Source organism: Atractosteus spatula, chromosome 18 (genome assembly GCF_055471065.1).
Source record: "Atractosteus spatula isolate fAtrSpa1 chromosome 18, fAtrSpa1.hap1, whole genome shotgun sequence".
Taxonomy (NCBI): Eukaryota; Metazoa; Chordata; class Actinopteri; order Semionotiformes; family Lepisosteidae; genus Atractosteus; species Atractosteus spatula.
The window spans coordinates 8,109,646-8,131,317 of record NC_142723.1 but is presented as its reverse complement, the minus strand read 5'-3'; the positions used below and the strand labels follow the sequence as shown (position 1 = coordinate 8,131,317).

General features: G+C 36.9%; 1 protein-coding gene across 1 annotated transcript in view; it reads left to right on the top strand.

Moving 5' to 3' along the window:
• The window catches only part of sdk1a (sidekick cell adhesion molecule 1a), a 454,720-nt gene extending 434,147 nt beyond the window's left edge, over positions 1-20,573 (top strand). The window contains exons 37-46 of the mRNA XM_088936948.1: positions 2,466-2,581; positions 3,628-3,814; positions 8,375-8,512; positions 9,120-9,281; positions 9,948-10,073; positions 10,861-11,025; positions 12,698-12,835; positions 13,767-13,887; positions 15,559-15,688; positions 16,171-20,573. Of these exons, the coding sequence (XP_088793074.1) occupies positions 2,466-2,581; positions 3,628-3,814; positions 8,375-8,512; positions 9,120-9,281; positions 9,948-10,073; positions 10,861-11,025; positions 12,698-12,835; positions 13,767-13,887; positions 15,559-15,688; positions 16,171-16,443 (1,556 nt within the window). The 3' untranslated portion in view covers positions 16,444-20,573. The remainder of the gene's footprint in view (positions 1-2,465; positions 2,582-3,627; positions 3,815-8,374; positions 8,513-9,119; positions 9,282-9,947; positions 10,074-10,860; positions 11,026-12,697; positions 12,836-13,766; positions 13,888-15,558; positions 15,689-16,170) is intronic.
• Positions 20,574-21,672: the final 1,099 nt, after the last annotated feature.

Genomic DNA, 21,672 nt, shown 5'->3' with positions numbered 1-21,672 from the left:
CTTCTAATATTTCAACAATTGACTGAATGGAAAGTGTTTTTTTTCCACCGAAACTTGTTTTTTAGCAATGGTGTGGGGTTTAACGGAGCAGTAAATATGAATCTTTTATAATGAACTGAAGCAGCTGGCAAAGCAACCTGGCTAAGGTTATTAACATCCTCATTAGAGCAGGGAAGACTGGGAGATAATGGTGAGGAAAGACATGAGTTAGAGCAAAACAAATAGTTCCCTGACAGGTTCATTGCCTGATAATTACTGTCAGTTATAGGGCTAAAGAAAAGTGAAGAAAGGAAAACAATTCTTGTAACTGGTGAAGGTCATCCCTAGCAGGTTCCTCTCTTAGTATGTACAAAGAATTGTCCTTCCATTTTATTTTACTAACAAACATTCACTGTCTTTGGTCTCACTGTGTGGATGGAACCTGTAAGCTGAGCTGCACATTGTGGCATGTTCCCCCTGTGACTCATAGCCTTTTGTAGACTAATCACAAAAGCCACACAGGGCATCTTCTAGGTGATAGGCTGTGCAGCCTGCTGTGTATAATTATTTGTTTAAACCTGTGTAATTGGGAAGAAACGGCTAAGGGGCAATAGATCAACAGTGTAGTGTTTCCAGATGGCTGCACCTGATACTGAAGGATTAACTCTTTCCTTCAGTTCAGTATCCACAATGAAACCTTACACTGTCCTTCAAGGCTTATAGTGCAAAATTGAAATAGTGTTTGGCCTCAAGTGAACTTTCAGTATTCATATATCTGAGTATTGCTATGACTAATACTTTTAACTTTATATTTAGATTACCTGTCTTATTCATATTGTATCATTGTCTGTGTATGAGATGCAGAAAAAGGTATTGGCATCCAGGCTGGAACTCATTTACCTGAAATGTGCATTCCTGCTCACTAGGATGAATCAGTGTTCGATAAACGTTGCAAGGATGACATTGATAAATAAGCATAGTATTGATTAAATTCATTTGTGAATAATACTTTTACAAATAAAGCATCCCAAGGCTGAACAATGTACAATTACATCTTTAATCTGATCTGCTGTTATGGGGAATACAGTATGTTTTAAAAAATATTCATGATTTTCAGGAATTTCAGAAGGCAATAGAGTTCTTTGAAATTTGCAGCATTTTTCTTAAGACTGGGATTTAAAAATATGTTTTAATTTATAAATGACTAGATTCATGAAGAAACAAAGCATGTATTATTTTTGGCGCTTTTCATTATCTTTGGATGTTTAATTGGTAATAATTGGTGTACTTTCATACATATTGTTTGAAACAGCTGCAATTTGTTCCTCGTTTCTTAGTTTTCAGGAAGAGAAAAGCGCTCTGGGTGCCCAAGGCTTAATTAACACAAAATTTCTCTTAAAATCTCCAGTCACGTCAATTTTCCGGTCTCAATTCTTTTGTCGTTTTTATTTTGAGAGGGTGTGTAGAAATGCTGTGTCTGTGTTTAAGAACCATAAATTAATTGTTGCTTATTACAGCTGGAAGGCCAAGAACATTCTTGTTTTATTAACTGTATTAACAATTCCCTCTGATGCCTCAGCAAATTCCAAATGAAAATGCATGGTCACTTGTCATGGGAGTAAACTGTGAATCTTTTCAACAAAGGGTGGGGCTTTCAAAAACTGATAGTCATACTCATCTTTGTCTGAACATCAGTCTCACTTTTCTTTTTACCTTCACCAGCTGCCCACTCATATAATCTATCAATATCAGATGTACCACACAGTAAAGAGCATTGCTGCACATTACTTTTTTTAAGTTAGTGTTTGCTGCTGTTGGACCTTTTAACTTATTTGTTCCATTGTATGCTTTAAAATATTGTTCAGTCTGTACTGTGTGCATAGTGTTCTGTTGAGCAGCTAATAAAGAATGAAGAGCAGCACAGACTGGACTAAAAGCAACCCATGAGCTTTCACACCCTAAAATGTACAAACATTTGCTCAGATCTGTGTACCTATGCAACAATGTTTTTGTCTTTGATAACTATCTTAGCGGAAAGGTCACAAAGTTACCTGCATTGGTTTCGCTACCAGAAGGTGGAGCAAGAAACCTACAGTTGCAAACAATAAAAGATCTCTCTCTCAGAAGCACAGAGACTTAAAGGAACATTTATGTTCATATCAAGGCTGCTGCCTTGTAGGTGTACTGTAGGTGTACTGTATAGCACAAGCATTCAACTGAGTATTTGAAATCATTTTCTGTGTGTGAAACAGTGATATATGAATGTTTAGCAAGACTTCTAATGATTTTATTGCATTCGTTTCTTTTATAGTCTCTGTCTGTGTTTTTATGGATGCTGGAGTATAGTATTCTTGAATGACATTTTAGATGATCCTTAGCACCTATGCACACATATACAAAGTACAATCCAGAATGCAACGAATACCATTTTATAGAGCAGGCTTACTTTAGTGTTTGTTTTGTGAAAATCGCAATTGTTTTTACAGCACCATCAGTAGCACCACAGAATATTCAGGTCAACGCACTATCATCAACCCAGTTGGAAGTGATATGGGAGCCTCCTCCAGTAGAAACCCAAAATGGGAACATCCAGGGATACAAGGTGAGCACCGACAGTGGAGGCTGTCCGGGATGTTGTGTGGCACGAACATCTTTCTGCATATGAAGAATGAGTGAATTGTCATTAATCTTTTCTGTAAACTTAGATAATGGCTAGAATAAACTGATGTCAAATGTCAAGTTGATAAGTAGTTTCAGATAGCATTTATATGCTTAAAATTAATTGTGATTTAACTATAATATCTGTTTTGATATTCATTTTAAAACCACCAGAGTCAGGATGTCAATATGGTTTTCAGTTGAGGTTTTTAAAAATGTTAATACTGCTATGTCTCTCTGGTAGCATTCCGGGAATGTGAAAACCTATTGAAAAAATAATATTGAAGTTTTTTTGTGGTTGTTTTTTTTCTTTCCTAATCAGCATTCTGCTCAAGTGCTTTCTTTTTGTGTTGTTTTGTTTTATCCTGAATTGCAGAATTTATTGCAGTCAATTTGTTGTTTAATGTTTCACCAAGCACTATGTCTGGAGGGCAACAGATAACCTTGTGTTTAATATTATAACTGAATGGTAAATTTAAAGAGTGAATCCAAATAACTTAGTACACTGCTGATTACTCGTTGCTCACTTAATAGGCTGGTTTGGAAACATGAAGCAAAGCTGCAAGTGCAGGTGTTTTTGTCCAGAAAAGGATAATTTCAGTTGCTGATTCAAGTAAAGCCTAGACTAACTATTCAGATAATTTAAGACATACTGTAGGTGCAGTAGACATTGTTAGGAATATTATTATATTTATTATATATTTTTAGGAAAAGAATGATGAAATAAAGGATTATTGGAAATCAAATGTAAAATTGTGATAATAATGGTTTCTTACCTACAGATTAGAATTCACTAGTATTGTACATGGGCCTTCCAGTTACCTCTTTCTGTCGAACTGAAATGAAAGTAGAATTTTTTCAGTAAAGACTGAAAATATATGGATGAAGATGAAATGCTGTGCATTCACTGATAAGGATAATTTGGTACCCTTGATTTTATTTGAAAGTGGCCCTTTTTGTGATTGCTGATTGTTTCTGAATATAAAACAGGTTCATTATTGGGAGAATGACAATCAGAATGAGACAGAGAAAGTGAAGATCCTGTTCCTCCCAGAAACAACAGTGAGACTGAAGAATCTGACCAGCTACACCTCCTATTCAGTGAAGATTTCGGCATTCAATGCAGCGGGGGATGGACCGCTGAGTGAGCCCAGGAAAGGCCGAACTCTTCAAGCAGGTAAGTACGGTTGCGTTGATACAGCTTCATAAGTGAACTCCAATTTCTGGCCTTTGTGATGTACAGAATGAGCACACTGCGCTGCCAATGATGGCTGGATTGATAGGGAGTATAAATTATAATAATAATAATTGCTTACACGTTTATAGCGCTTTTCTGGACACTCTACTCAAAGCGCTTTACAGGTAATGGGGACTCCCCTCCACCACCACCACCAATGTGCAGCCCCCACCTGGATGATGCGACGGCAGCCATAGAACGCTCACTACACAACAGCTTTCAGTGGGGAGGAAAGCAGAGTAATGAGTTATATGGAATTTGCTGTTTCCCACAACTAAATAGATCCAAATATTAGAAAGTTTATAAGCAAAAGCCACCCATTCTGCTTATCTGTAGTCCATTCTGTAGTTGATTTTCCATAAGCAATAAGATTTGCCTTGCATTCGTGGAAGGGATTTTTTCAGGGTCCACTTTGAGCACCAATCTCTACCATGTTGACCATATTAGCCATATTTGACCATATCTGCAATTTTCCTCACAGGATCAATAAGGTGTCTGTCTGTCTGTCTGTTTGTCTGTCTGTCCATCTATCTAATATATCTATCTAAATTCCTAACAATTTGAAAACACACAAACATTACAGTAAAGTGGAAACAAGACAACAATTCTTGAGAAAGATAGATGAGTCCCAAGACAAAACAGACCCACACCAGTCGTACAATTAAGGCTTTAATTTATCAAGCAAAAATAAAACAACTAAACTAAACCTACGTATCTTGTGGGTTGAGCATCTAACTCACTCAGTGTTCTACTTAATATCAGGGGTAGCTGTTCTGCCCCAGATATGTCAAAAGAAAACAGTTTGCCATATTTAGCTACTTAAAAAAATAAAAATAAATCTCCACCGGCTCATAGCTTCAGGTCTCCAGCCATGTTTCTTTAGCCATGTTTCTAAATTTGTTTTCTTCATCTCTCTGTCATTGCTTGATTGGAGTTCTTTGTATTACTTCCTTAAGAGCAGGTGCACTCTGTCTCTCAGCTCCTTTTGGTTTCTGTTTATTTTTCCCTGTTTTTTTCTCCAGTTTTAACACAGCAAGTTAGTAATCTAGATTATTTTGGAGTTCATTTACTCCTCACAGTTTAACCTTCCATCTGATTCCAAACAATCTTTTCTAGCTTCTCAGGTTTTTGAGTAAAGGACAGTAGTGTCTACAACACAGTGCAGCTTTCTCAGTTTAGCAGACTTCCTCTTTGGTTCATTGTAATTTCCTCTCTGATTCTCCTTTCCAGCAGTTTAGCAGTCATTTTATATTACCTAGAACAGGGCAGCACCTGTGCCTTGTTCCAGGGATTATGTCACCCATCCATTTTATGTACCTTTTTCTTTCTGTGGCCATCTTGAGAAACTGAGAAACTTAAAAAAAATCTATGACACACCTGTGAAAGCACTGCACATCCGAAATTACACCCCTAGTGCCAACACACCATAAATTAAAGTCACATGCAATATGCGCAGTCTGCTTTCTTCAACAAAATTGACTTTTTTTTAGATCAGATAACCATCTGTGTTTTGGCTGTGAAGAGCCAACAAAAGATATCATTTGGAAACATAGACATGATGCACTTCTACAGGAAACTTCAGAAAACAGATTGGGTTTTGATTGGTTGAACTAACAGGTTAATGTCCTGTACTTTTTTTCTGTACATCCTATTCTGTTTCAAATGCTCTAGGGCAAGCCTTAGGCATTTACACTGAAGAAAAGGGGAAACTCCCTCCCCTCCCCACGGAACACAGGAAACTTAAGCTTCCATTTACACACTGTCAGTCATGTGAATAGAAACCAATACGAGAAAGGAGGAAAGTTAGGAATACTAATAATTTTGCCTGACATTATGAATCTTAGAATAAAATTAGGGGTTTATATTGGTATTATGTTCCGTTCTTCCTTCCTTCAGAAGGTGTATTTTGCAAAATATGGCTTTAATGAATGTGCAAAACCTAAGAAGCCTTGCTAGATTTTGTTTTCTATTAATAATCTCTCTTCTTAGTTTATGTAAAGTAGCAATGAAACAGAAGGCTGCAAAACATTTTGCAGAAGGGTAGCAAATCAGAAAAAATGGAGCTAGTAATAGGAAGTTATAATGAGTGATAATTTATCGTCAGCTAACATTAATAAAGTAAGGTTGACATTGCAAAGTAAATGTCAAGTCATTCACCATCACTCTAGTTTCCTGAATAAGCAAGGCAGATCTACCAAGGACCAGACATCAATAAATAAAAAATAAGGAAAACTTGGGGGTGACTTAGGTTCACAGAATATTATAAGATTTTTTTTTATAAGGTTTATAAGGTTTATTGAAAGTGGCCACTGCTCTAGTCCTATGTTTATAGTCTGTTTGGCAGGGATATAAAACTCATTTGCTATAGCACGTCCCATTTGATTTGAATTTTTGTTCCTTTGTTTTTCCTTGTTCCTTGTTTTTGCAGCACGTAAGTCTTTGTTCTGTTGAAAAGAATATTGCCAGGACACCTTGTTCAGCAACAGTAAAAAATAAATGCATGTACTGTATATACTTGTTGGTAATTGGTTAATGCAGGACTGAAATGCAGGTGAGACAGGCCCTGGGATCAGTGATCAGAATGGCCTTTTATCTCTGTTTGAGAGACTTAACACTAAGCGGCTGGCTGTGATGACAGCTAATGACAGCTTGTTTTGTTTTATAAGTAGCAAAGTTTGAGTGTTTTTAACTCGAAACCAGAATCAGCAAAAGGCAAGGTTAAAGGGTCATTTTATGACAAAAAATAAACATAGAAAATCTTGAATGCTATTACAGAGATATAAATATAACAATGAATTACTTCTGCAACTATTGCTATTGCTCTCTGGAAAAAGCTACCTGTTGCATATAGAAACAAACACAACCTAGAGAATCCGCAATGACTGCAAATTTAAAATGTAATAAGCAGTCACTGCATATTCACTATATTCCATAAGCATATGGTAAGGAGAGGGGTCAGGGTAGTAATGCCAGCTGATCAGCTCTGGGGTATCAATATATCAGTGGGTAAACTGTAGAAATGAGATGAGAGTTAACCAGGATGTGCAAATAGTGATCAGTGTCTCCTGTAAAATCTTGAAGGAGCCTGATAAGACTAACACTTAGCCAATGATGACACGTCTTTTGAACAACACAACATTCTTTATATTTCTTTTTTTTCTTTTATAACATAATTCTAAATCTGAGTCTGTTGTTATGTTCCAAAAACATGCATTTGAAATGGTAAAAGACTTTAAAAACTAATGGCAATTCAGAAGCTGAGGAAAATTTTAAGAAGTTTAGAAAAAAATAATCAGATTTTACTGTCAGTACTGTATTTTACCTCACCATTCTCATGCAAAGAGACAACTCTATCAAACTAAATCTGATGTAGTTTAGGTGGGTAGCTGCGTCAGCAGGCGTAGGCTGCCAAGGATCAAGCCTTAGGGATACACCCTTACACCCGAAGAAGGCTCCACAGCCAGAACGTTGTGTTTTCTTTCTTCTCTTTTCAGCATGGAATAAACCTATTACTAGATATGATGTACGTTAATTGTCAAACAAGTGCGCTATGATTGAACGGCGGTAGAGACCACAGGGAGTGCTGTGCATACAAGACAGTTATAGTAACATCACCATGCTAGCCTACTTGGTCTGTGGGCTATGCAGGCTCTAACAAAGCACAACTTGAATCATGGTCATGGCTCTGAATGAACTTGCCCCACAGGCTGAATATATGAGCTTGGTAGACCAGACTGAACCATGTTCGATACCCCTGCTCTTTGGCATACATAAACAGTCATGGAGACAGTGTTCATTTTGCCACAACAGAATGTTGTTGACCATGTTACCTTTTGTGGGATACCTAGCAGAAATATGTTTTTTAATGAAGCAATAATATATTTTTAGCTATTCTAAAAACTAAGGTTGCTACTGGAAGAGGTGTTAGTGGGGCACTCACCCTGCGGTCTATGTGTGTTCTAATGCCCCAGTATAGTGACGGGGACACTATACTGTAAAAGGGAACATCCTTCGGATGAGACGTGCAACCAAGGTTCTGACTCTCTGTGGTCATTAAAAATCCCTGGGCGTTTCTCGAAAAGAGTAGGGGTGTAACCCTGGTGTCCTGACCAAATTTTCCATTGGCCCTTACCAATCATGGCCTCCTAATAATCCCATCTATGAATTGGCTTCATCACTCTGTTCTTCTCCCCACTAATAGCTGATGTGTGGTGAGCGTTCTAGCACACTATGTCTGCCGTCGCCTCATCCAGGTGGGGCTGCACATTGGTGGTGGTGGAGGGGAGTCCCCATTACCTGTAAAGCGCTTTGAGTGGAGTGTCCAGAAAAGTGCTATATAAGTGTAAGCAATTATTATAATTATTATTATTTAGAAATACTAATAATTATAAAAGTAATGACTTTTTTTCCATTATACTTCTCAAACATTTCAAAATTGATTAATATTTCTGTACTCTTGTCCCTTGTCTTGTTTGTTTAACACTCTATTTTCTTTTTAAGCTCCCAGTGCTCCCAGTTTCATTTTCTTCTCTGAGGTCACAACAACTACACTCAATGTCTCCTGGGGAGTTCCATTTTTACCGAATGGAGTCATAGAAGGATACCGGGTAGTCTATGAGCCTTTGGCACCCATACATGGTACGTAGGTACAGTAAATGGTACAATGCTACATATACATGGTAAACATCACATTCATCCTTTCTATGTAGTGCAATTGCTGCTTTCCTGTTCTGAAGAAATAAAGTTTTGATAATCAGAGTCATTATCTTGAAATTCTGCTGCTGTAGTCAATCCCTTGGGCGTGTAAAGAATCTGTATAAAACAAAGGGTGGCTCAAAAGTCAGCAGGTCGGATGAGACTGCCTTCATTTGCTCATTCACCCCTGTGTACTAGGTCAGGATTTGTAGCTATGAGCTGAGATATAAAAATTACACATTGGCTATACCCAATCAGCTGTGTTTATCGAAAACCTAGTTATCATTCTGAATTTTCAATAAAATTATGGGAAAGCATTTTAAAACAATGCATTCAATTGAGAAGGTGAAATTGTTAGCTCAAAGTTTGGGAGCACGTGGCCATCTAGCTCTTACTGAACCTGAAAATGTAGAAGAGTTCGTTCTGATCTTGATTATATTTAAAAATAGTGTCTAGGGTTCTGCTTGAAGGTTTTAGTTCCATGACATGTGTACCCTTTCAATCTAGATGGTTATGGTGATGTTGCTTAGCTAATGATCATGTCCTGTAGGCGTGAGTAAGGTTGTGACAGTGGACATCAAGGGCAACTGGCAGCGCTGGCTGAAGGTCCGTGATCTAACCAAAGGAGTGACTTACTGCTTCCGAGTCCAAGCCAAGACTATAACCTTTGGGCCAGCACTGGAGGCTAACATCACTGCGGGACCTATGGAAGGTAAGAGCCAGCAACTAGCTGAATATACCTATTAAAAAGTAATCCTTGCAAACTTGTGAAATAAATTGAACATAAGTATTTGCTTTTAAGTTCAAAGACCAGCACACTCCATAAAGAAGCATCACGGGTTCACAAATGAATACAGCTTCATTAAGTGCAGGTCAAAAGTTTAGAAAACTGAGGTTCTGCAGTGTGGCATGTTTCTCTGCGGTTATTAAGGACAATTAATTTCAACCCTGAACAAAGATTGTCTCTCTACTTATCCAAGCAATTGAGAGACTTTTGCTACTGGGTCTCATGTGTCAATATTGTGTATGGGGAGATTCTAAAATTGCCTTTTGCCCAGTGATGTGTCAGTGTCAGTGTCATGTGTCCCTTGTCTATTCCATGGGGTAATGGTAAAGGGATAAGACTGAACCAAGAAGGACAGCCAGTTTCACTGCAAACCCAAATAACAGATGACATGTCACCCCACCCCCTCCCCTAGGCAGAAAAGTGAGGATAACCTTGATTAACACCTTTTTTATATTTACTCTGGCATTGAACAAAACAATTTGAGGTTGCCAAAGGATTAAAGCTATCTTTCTGCTTTGAAAAAAATATTCAGAACAGTTAAAATATTGTCCTGTTCACCATAACTTGTATATCTGTGCTGGACTGCTGCAGGATCGCCCAGTTCTCCCTTAGAGACATCAATCACAAAGTCTGGCTCTACTCTTACAATCCATTGGTCAGCAGGAGACTCGGGTGCGGGGCCTGTCACAGGATATGTCATTGAGGCGCGTCCCTCAGGTGAGTAAAAAACTCCTCTCCACTTCACTTGAGGCATGTCTGTTAGCACCCCAAAATGGAGATGTCTATATTTATTTCGCAAAACATATGAAATAAAAAGCAGTTTTTCGTACCGTTTCTTGTTTTCACAAGTTTAGGAAAGCTAACTTTTTTTGAAGCTCTAGAGTGTCCAGTAGTATTCCTTAGGAAGGCAATTGAAAATGAAAATTTGTGAATTTCACTTTTTTGGTGGTTGCTATTGGAAAAGTCCTGAAACCATACATTATTAGAGTGACATGCAGAAATATGTTGGTGAGACACTTTAACCAAATGTTTTATATATTTGTGTTAAGGGATAACAATATTAAATCAGGAATCAATGTTAACAGAGCATGTTTTAATATAGAAGGTTCTATTGTTCACAACTGTATGTACCAAAAAAAGATTCACTCATACCTGTAATGCAGTTACCGTGCTGTAACTGCTGTAATGCAGTTACTGTGTCTCCAATACTCTTTGTAATGATACTCCCTTTCATACAGCAGTGTTTGATTGTAACATTAAAGGTCCGCTACTGAGTAGGAGTTAATTAAGTTCTGTTTTTAGTACCTACTGGAGATCCTTTTGGCTGCATAAGGGTTGTGCTTATATCGATTTTTTTGTTATAAAAAACAGTCAGTAATGTTTTATTTAAAGTCACAAAGCAAAATATTTCACAGAGGTTATTCAAATTGAAATGCCCTGGGATACAATTCTGTTCAGATGACATTTACATTGCACATGATATTCTTTCTTGCTGTGTTTGCAGATGAGGGTTTGTGGGATACCTTTGTGAAATACTTGTCCCCCAGCACCACTTCTCACACACTCAGTGTGGACCGCCTGCGGCAGGGCGTGAGCTATGAGTTCCGGGTGATTGCAGTCAATGAGTTTGGCTATGGTGAGCCCAGTGCACCCTCTGCTGCCTTGTCAGGTAAACACGGTCTGGTTTTCACAGATTTCAACAGTACTTGTATGCTTCGCACTGCAGTATAGTTAAAAACGATTTAAAACCTTTTCAGCTCGTAAGTTAAAATTATGTGGTTGACATTTTCAATAAGGGTTATTGACATTTTAAATCGCTTTCGGTCACACTGAAAAGGAGCTACTTGTTATTTCATTGGTTGACAATGGAACAATGTTAGATAACTGCAACCTTTGTTTTCTACTGCACGAGATGTAACAAATTTGTTTTTGAGTAAGATTTTTCTAGCTTAAGGAAGAAATACTGTTTTAATCTGGCCTGCCAGCATTGTTACTACAGTATATTGATGTGCTTACAAATACTGATTGATTCTTTCTGTTCTTTCATCTCTACTATTCTAACTCATAATCTTCCATGGCATCACTTTCCAAAAAGCTATATTATGAAAGTGAGCCCTTCTTTTCCTTGTGTTCATCTTTTGTGAATTCCAGTTCTGCCACACCTCATCTTTGCAGCTACACCACAGTTAATTTTCTGTGCACTAGAATCCTGACTTCCTCATCCTACAGCCTGGGGTTATCCATGGCTAAGCAGGTTAAAGTAAAGCTTCATCCCTAACATCTCAATGAACATTTCTAAATAGATTTTCATTTTGGGTGTTGCTGTTCCTTGTATTTGTGTTGCTGTCACAGCTCTAGTTGACAGAATGAAGTTTGTTCAGCCCACAGAGGCAGATTAAACTGTCAGAAAGCTAGCCCATTTCTTGAAGTGGGATTGTCCCACACTTTCTCATTGTGATAAATCTTTTCTTGTGGCACACCCAAGTAGACTAGGAAAGAATTACAATTGAAATTATTAGGCAGGTTTCTGGAGAGAACACTGTACAAAGGAAAATTTAATTCACTGCAGTTCATCATCAAATACGGGAACAAAAGACTGTTCTGATTAATGTGAATGTAGTGTTGTTCAGGAGACTAAAGATTAATGGACTGATAGATTGGCAAAATGACCTTTCAATTGATTTGTGAGCATGCACTGATTTTGTTGGCATACGAGGATATGTGTTACCATTATAAATGAAAATCTGGTTGTTTGGTTTCAGTGCTGTGCCACATACATTGTTTTTATACATACACTGGGAATAAGGCAGGTATGTCCTGGTCGGGATTTTGTTTTCTGTGTAGTTATTCGTCAATCAATAAAGAGATCAAACTTAGAAAATGTAATTCCCCCTTTCCTTCTTTGAGTTCTTTTCATCATGGCTGTCAGTCAAATAGGATGACATTATTGAAGTGTTCATCCTTTGGTTTTCTTAGTCTACAAATAAATGTTAGCATCTGACCTTTTAACTCAGTTGGCTCAACCTGATAGGCCAAGATGTGTACAGGAGGGAGGGAGCTGAAAGGTCACTATCTCCTGAGGCTTTGCGTGATGTACCAACCAGGAAGCAGACATTATTGCATGGTACCAGTGGATACATCTGGGTGATTAAAAGTCATTCAAAGTGGAGCAGAAGTACGATAATTGCATATTGTATAGAGTATCACAAATGTCCAAGCCACACATAAGCAGCTGTGGTATTTAAATCTTTGCCGCCATCTAGTGACATAATTTAACTGTGCCAGATTGGGCTAAGAGAAGTGGCCTTTTTATTGTTTTCATTTCTTTCTTTTCCGAACAGCCCATTCAGAAACACCCTTCTATGAAGAGTGGTGGTTCCTGATCGTAATGGCTCTCTGTGGTCTCATTCTCATCCTCCTCATCGTGTTTGGTTTAGTGCTGCATGGCCAGAGCAAGAAGTACAAAAGCTGTAATGCAGGTAAGAGCCTTCTACTGGCCAGTTTTCAAAAGTGGGAAAGGACAAAAAACACAACCTTAAAAATAATTTAGAAAAAGTCTTGACTAAAGCAACTATATACATGGCCAAAGCCAACAGAGGATAATTACCATGAGGCACTTTTTATTGTTGCTAAGAAACAATGACATTATTCTCATCAGTTGCTACATTACAAAAATACATATGGATTTTTTAAATTGATTAGAGCTGTTTCCATGCAAATGAATTAATCATATGAAAATCTGTTGTTTTCTTTTCAGAAGGTCTTCCTTTGATTACTTAGGACTATATCTTTCTATTACATATCATGCATGTTAATTTCAGCACTGTCCTCTCTTCGGCAATACTCATACGTGTTCTAATTAGGTTCAGAAGAGAACTTAAGTCACAACTGAAAAAGCCTCACAACCAGTGGGAAATGTCTTCAACATTACCACTGCTCTTGAGTGTTTGGCTTGCAGTTGCTATGAGCGGAGAAACCAAACCCTTAATATACATAAATAAATTGTAATAAATTTCAGTGAAGTGGTTTATAAAGATTTCTAAACATTTTAGGAACAAACATATCTCTGTGTCACATGCAGCATTTTATTTTCAGAAGAGGAGCAGCACATCCTGAAACATCAGAAGAAGTTAATTAAAATTGAAATGATTACTCTGCTCTTCTTCATTAGCTCACAATTACAGAGGACACATTAATTGCAGTTTGAGAACTCAGGAAGATGTATTAGTATCAAAATCCCCTGTGGGGACTTAACCAAGGGCAGCCTTGTGGTTACTATCTGTAATAAAGTTTCAGTGAAGGAATGATTATTATTATAGAAATGCATTATATCCATAATTTGCAAGGATATGGGCCTTCATATGTGTATATACTATAGGACCAAAGTGGTTATTGTTATTATCATTGCAGGTAAAAATATTTCCACTGTAGAGGAGTCAGTCACACTGGACAATGGAGGCTTCACGGCCTTAGAGCTCAACAGCAGACACCTCAATGTAAAGAGTTCATTTCTGAAGAAAAATGGGACCAGGTAAGAATAGAAGGAAAAGTGATCAGCACACAGAAATAAGAAAGACAAAAAGAGTGACTTGGCAAAAGTTTCTGAAGTGCACCCCAGATAAAATTATCTTGAAAATACCATCACAGTTATTAGTTTTAGAAAATTATTAAATACAAGTGAAAAATGAAAAACATTCATCAGTGTTAAACTCTGTGGCTTTGCACTGTCGCCCTTAAAATTAGCTAAGAGTTGCATTGCTTGTTAAAATTAATTATTAATATACAGTATACGCTAGCAGTTTTAAGGATAAAGGGCTGTGAAGATCGTAATGAGTTGGTTATAAAAACAAGTATTTGCCCAGACTGATGCAAACACTGCACAGTCACTGAGCAAGCCACTTGACAAAATTCTGATCAGACATTTGTCACTTTACCTGGATGAGGCTTGAGATGGCACAATAATACTGGAGTCTCACCCTCTTGACTTGTCGTATCTGCACATTGCACTGATGTCTTGTTCCATTAGTCACATAGATTTTCAGCTTGTAAACAATTGAAATTTGCCCTTGGGGTTCTGTTATAAATCTCGTTATCAAAGGTTGTAGGCAGACTTCCCAGAGTTGCTTTGAAGGAGAGTGTATCTTATCAGTTCTGTCCGCTTATTTATGATATTGGAGACTGTGAAAATCTTGAAAACTCCATTATAAAATTTGTTTAAGAACTCTAATCATAGAAACTAAGAGATAAAGAACAATTATTTAATTTTAACAGTCCACATAGATGTAATGAATGAAAAACTGAATGGGCTTAATAGCCAATATCTTGATTTCAATGCTATTCTTCTTTCCCACCTTAATGCTCATTAAAACACTATACTCCTACTATACATGTACTGTAAATAATTTCAGTTATATAAAGCAATTAATTTAATGTTAAATTCATTTAATGAATATGTCATTGGTATGAACATGTGATGATGCAACTACTGTAGATGTTATGATACTATGATACTATGATACGATGATACCTGGCATATGCAATGACCGTTACCTTGTTAATTAGAAGCCTATGCTTTTTCAAGTACCTGAGATTTTTATAAGTATTTTAAAATTAAAATAATTATGAATGGAAATAAAAGTTTTTATTAAGCATAGAGTTTTCTTACAGGTGCGAGATACTCTCTCTCTTTCCTAGCGTTAATCCCGCATCAGCAGGGTCCGCTTGTCGGCACACCAGTCTCCGTTTGGTGGTTTGAACCACTTTGAGCTGACATTGCTATTAACTGCGACTGAGAAATACTCCAACCGGCGCGTCGCTCCGCCTGCCGTCAGAGTGGGAGTGGGAGGGGGGGGGGGGGAGAACAAAGTAATGTAGCCAATTCATAGAGGGGGATTATTAGGAGGCATGTGAAATTTGGACAGGACGCCGGTGTTACACCCCTACTCTTTTCGAGAAACACCCTGGGATTTTTAATGACCACAGAGAGTCAGGACCTCGGTTTTACGTCTCATCCGAACGACGGACAGGTGCGAGATACTGATGACAAGTTAAAAGAAAATAAGGAACAAAGTTTCGATTCTTGTAGTTTTTTTCATAATTCATTTTTATAAATTGTATTAAACAAGTTATTAAAACTTGAGTTTTACATGTACATACATCTAATAGTGACGTAAGACTAATTCTTATTTTTTTCTTATTTTAGATCTCCTCCCCGGCCAAGCCCTGGAGGACTCCATTACTCGGATGAAGACATCTGTAACAATTACAATGGAGCAGTGCTGACAGAGAGCACCACACTCACTGAGAAACCTACAGAGGTTTCTGAGTCAGAGGTATTTTTTTCCAGAAGAACTTTATCTCCCTATATTTCAGCAACAAGTCAAACTTAAAACAAAGTACATTCTGGTGGTTAAGTTTTCTCTTACTTCTACTGATCATCTCCTCCCAATATCCGTAATATAACAAACAGGCTGATAACAGCTAGTGTTGGAATTACAAATAAACAGAAAGGCATATACAGACTTGAAATACCTTTTTTTCTACAGCTTCCTTTGTCTTTTGTTGTTGGATTTTTCTGCAAAAGTGTGAGACAGTGCTTTAGAATTGAACATCAAGATTAGGAAAAAAATCCCTTCCCTTACCTTGTACCTGGCACAGAGAAGATCTGAAAAATAAAACCTTTAAAAGTTTTTAAGTGCGCCTTGAACATAACATTTTCCAGAATAATCACACTAACCTCTTTTATGTGAAAATGGGGTCATGCTTGAGGCGCTGTGTTTAATTCTTACCTTTCCTGCCATTTTTTATTTTGAAGGCCACGGACAGTGATTACGAGGATGAGCAGCCAAAGCACTCATTTGTCAACCACTATATGAGTGACCCCACTTATTACAACTCATGGAAACGGCAGCAGAAGGGACTGAAACAGTCTTCGGCCTACGTGTATGACGAATGTGCGAGCGGGGATAACGACAACTACTATCAGACAGTTGTTACCACACACAGTGTAGGTGGGGTGTACACCCCAGCTGGACAGCCTGCTCCTGGCTCCCGGACTCCTGTCACAGGCTTCTCTTCCTTTGTCTGACCTGGCACTTGACTGCACTGGGGGGCAGGGTAATGTGAGGAAAGGACCTCAACTTTAAACCCCACCAGGCCTCTTTGACAGTTTCACAGGGAAACACATGAGGTGAATTGTTGGTAATTACATATTGTGTTATGACTTGGGCAAAAAAAGACACTTTGGGGACAAAATACAAAATTGTGCGGTTGTGTACTTTTTTCATTATATATAAAAAATATATCACTCTTCCTGTCTATTCTTTCATACTTCAAGACCTAATCCATATATATATATAAGTATATACAGTACATAGTGCATACTATATATACTGTATACTGTATATGTGAGAAATGATAGTATTATTAAGTTCCCATGAAAAAGTCAATGACAGCACTTAATTTATGTTAATGCACTTGGCACAGCCCTATTTTGGAAGAGTGAATATTAGTTTTATTTCAAAGGCTCTATGAATACAAACACAGTAGATGAATAGAACCCTAGATCTCAAAAAGAATATAAAACATATGAAATCCTTTTTACTATTTTAGAAAAGGAATAAGTGTCTGGGTTGTTAATAGCATTTTAATTAAAAGATTGCTTTAAAAAATCAAATGAATTAGACTCTAATAATTAGGAGAAGTTTAATCACATTACCCACAATTCACTTCAAAAGCTATAAGCCCTGAGATTGCACTTCAGAGTTTGAAGACACAACAATGACTATAAAAGTTTAAAAAAAACACACATGAAAAGGAATCAAAGTGATACTGCAGTAATTGACAGACATCAAACAGAGCCCTTTGCAAGGTCTGTGCATCCTCTACAGGAACTGTGGAAGCTGGAAGTTCTGATGGTGTAGAGCCACCAGTAATTTGATAGGTTAGATCATGAAAACAAAGAAACTGTTCTTGTTCCAAGTTAACCTTCTTTGTGACAGTATGAGTGATCAGAAGGTCAGTTGTACAGTACAAATGTTTTTTTTGACATTGTGAACTGATCTGTTTTCAAATACCATCAGTCTTGACATCAGTGCTTCGTTTTAAGTCCTGAAAATTGCTGATGAGAAGAATAACATTCACTTGAAGCTTTTTTTCCTGAAGTATGAATGTAACAATGGGGGTTGTTTTTTTTTAAGAAAAGAAATACTGCCTTTGCACACATTGACTGCACTCTTAAGCCATATGGATATTGCTTTAATGGAAAGAACCGTGCATTTACAACTTTTATTTTTTAAATGATTTCTTTGATATTTTTTACAAAAACAACATGACTGAAGACTTTGTTTTTGTTCCTTTCCTTTTGGCTAGCAATATGTACTGTATATGAGTGTGATTTTTAGGATATATTTTGTACAGATTGAATTTTTACTGTAGTGTTCTTGCCACGTCGGTGTAGTTCTGTAGTGATTGCCATTATAGCTGTCCTTTTTTGCAGTTCTTGTTAGTCTTATGAAAATGAGTAAGTAGCAATTGGGGAATTGTGGGATTTGTAATCAAAATAGACCTAAATAAAGAAAAAGGGAAGGATTTTCTATGGTTCTGAACCTACTGAATGGTTGAGCTAGCTGAGAATTCAACTTATATTTTTTAAAAGATTCATATCTGTGACAAATTTGAACTGAATATATTCTTTCTGGTCTATAAATGAACTTTTCACTGAGTTTTCACCAAGTAAACAATTTTTTATTAATGAAATTAAATTTCAACATTGTCAACTGTGATGGCATTATGACCTTAAGCAGGCACTATCATCATAATTTGAGCACTGACTTGACCTGAAGAATGTTCTCATGAGCCAGATGCACTATTGTGGCCCCAAAAGGTATCCACACTGTTTTAGCATGTGCTGCTTCGAAAGGTTAAAAGTAAGTCAGGTTCACAAAAAAAAAATGTGTTTTCTTTTAACCCTGTAAATGAAATATGACTTATATATTAAGTCTGGGATTGGCTGTCTGTTCTTATTGCACACAACAACGCACATTAAGTAGTTTTTTAGCTTGTGTTTGTTTACCCTGGTGCCCTTAAATGTTCAGTTGTTGTTTTTTAGTAAGGCTTTAAAGAACTGTTACAAGGTCGTTTTCCCCCGAAAATAACTTTATTTCTGTTTTCATGTTTTTCACTAATATTTGAAAATTGATCACATTGAAGCTAAATGTGTCATAGGGCAGCACAATTCATTCACCTAAGTGAATACTGAAAGTGAATTTTTACTCTAAAATATCTGTCTAATGCTACTAAGTTGTTGTTGATGTTTACTTTATAAGGCTGGACTCTAGAAAGGAAAATTGAAACCTCAAACTTCAAATCTCTTTTGAAGTCTTCACTCACTCTGAATACAGGTTGAGTTCCGTGATGTTGCAAGTTTAAGGCTGGATCACATCACTAGCTGACTGGGACCAGCATCCCCAAATGCAGTTGACTTAGTAACTTAGTAACTGAGATTAGATGGCCAAAGCTTTCTCAACTCACAGTGCAAAAGTGATCTCTGTGACTTCCCAGGTGCCTGCAAGTTTGCAGTAAGGGATCCCACCTCCATTCAGGGGCTGAATCTTCTATGTGCTGCATATAACACCTGGAATGGTGGGCAGGTTGGTGGAGGCTGTTTAGCATTCCTTATGCATGGGATGAACTACTGTGTGTAGCAACAAGAGATGCATGGGTGATTCCCAATGTGGTGATTTAATGAAAATAGTAACTTTTGATTCTATTTTATAATGAAGTCAGATATAAAGTATTTTTTTATCAAATGTTTTCTTCTCCATTCATTGTAAAGATATAAGTTTTCCTGGCAGCAGATTTTTCTTTTGTTAAATTTTCCTGCATTTAGTGTTCCGGTTTTTGGGCTGTGTGCGCTTTCCTGTCTCTGCATCACATTTCACTGCTGCCTCCCAAAGACGTTAACTCAGTTCAAATAAACACAGCTGAGAACTAAGCCCTTCAAAGGAGGTGGAGAACTAAGAATTAAACACAACCTGCTCTTTTAATGACAGGATGTCAAGGATATTGTACAAACTGTATGTATACAATGTGTCTGTCACACTGATGCACTGTCTTAGGTAGCTGGTATTTGAGTGATGGTAAAACATTTTCCAATTGTCTTGTTGCAAGGGTTGCAGATGTCTTGGATAATTAATGTGCAGTGGAGAAGAATTCTTCACATCTAGAAATGATAGTGGGAAAGAATCATTTTGATAGGCACAAACACACTGTGTGGATAACTGTATTTTTTCAATTCTTTTTATACATAAACTTAATAATATATATAATGTTCATGTCCCAGTCCTCAATAACTTACATGTTATTTGTCCTAAACTGCTGTGTTCATTTTTCTATCAAAATTATATATATATACAAATTAGAATTGATATTTAACTGTACTGTCAGAAAATCAGGTGCATTTATCAAAGCTGGGAAAAAACAGCATGTGCTTCCCAGCACTGTGGTGTTGAAAATCAATTTTTTTAGGAAAGCTGTTAATTTTACTCCTCTGTAGATCTTTCCTAATAACCATAGTGCACAGCAGAGGGCAGTAGTATGTTTAACACAAAAGAAGTGGTCAATGGCCACTGCTTATTTAACAAACAACATCCTCTGTGATTCTCCATAGCTGTGGATTCTTAAAGTCAAATTTTAATTGAGGATATTTGTAACCTTGTAAAAGCTTGGGATATTGTCTACAATTTTCCATTTTTTTATTTTTCCATTGTTTTTTTCTACATTCATTCTGTGAGATTACCTATATGTAATGTGATCAGTATGTTACAGAGCCCAACCTGACACACAAGAACATTGAGAAGAAGGAGACTAAAATGTACAGCAATGTGATCCTTTATTCTGAAAGGAAGCTCAAATTGTTTTGTTCCCAAACTTGTTTTACACTGTATGTCTGTGAAGAATTAGTAAATGTGATTGCAGTTTTATTTTTAGTTGCATGCCAGTCAATTTATTTGTTTTTTTTTTCCGAATCTTTCTGTTAGTTACCCGTGCATCACAAACATTGTTTAAAGCATTGTCTCTTATTCAGAAATAACTACATTCTTTAACTTGTATTTTTATATCACTATGTTTATCTTTACAACACTTTTTGTTGGGGGTTAAATGTTATTTATGATTTTGCACTCTTGCTTAAGATTAAAAAATGCTTTTGAATTTTCAGTCCAGATTAGTGTCATTTTCATGGGATTGTTCTTCAGTTTTCTCAGATCCCACATTTTCCTTATCTAATAACTTTTGTTATTTTCCTTACATAATTCCTTTTGATGAATTATTGATTATATTTTTCTTCAAGGCTTGCTGAGGTAGTAGGTAGTACTGAAAACTGATGAAGATACAGAATGCACCTCTCACAAGGCTCAGTCTCTACATCCATAGCTCATTATTATTATTTGACAAACAACTTTATCCAAGGTAACTGGAGTTAATTACATGTAATACTGTATGTGTATCTTCTAGAATAGTGGATTGCAGGTGAAGAAGATGCCATACAGAATAGTGTTCAGACTGATCTATCACACTAAACTAAATTTATTATAATCTGTTGCACGGATGAAACAAAAATGTTGTTCAAGATGTAATCTGGAGGTCTACAGTTGCTGAAAGTACAGGATTAAGATAAAATCATCTTTAACAGGGAAAGTGACATGTAACATAATTCAATAAAAGATGCTTCTGATCTTATCTTCTACAGTGGTCAATATTGGGAAGGAGAGATGGTTTTAACAGCTTGTAGACTGCAAGGCAAAGAGATGTCACTTCTGTTTAAATAATGATGTTGGTGGACCTTGTATTTCTGCTGACACTCTGGGATCCTTCAAAAACATTTTTCAACAAGTTATTTACCAGTCATCCAATGAGTAAAACTGGCCCATGCTGTATGTTTTCCTGTTGTTAGTAGCTTAGATTCTTACATTTGGATGTGCTCCTCTAAATAGATGGCATCAAGAATTTAAAAGTCATGATCGCATGAATCCAGTGGCTGAAATGAGAGAAAATGTGGGTCTACAATATTCTGGTCACTCTACAAGAGACTTGTATGGAACTGAAAAAAAAATCATCTTGAATCCCACATAGGGTTAGCAACAAAGCATCTACTGTAAGTGATACTAAATAGACAAATACTGTCATACTGCACACAAGACAAAGCTGAAACTTTTTGGTCTAAGTGCAAAGTGTTACAAGTCCAACATCACTCATCACTCATTCAGCACTGTTCCTGCTGTCATTCATGGTGGTGGCAGCATTTGTATCATATTTT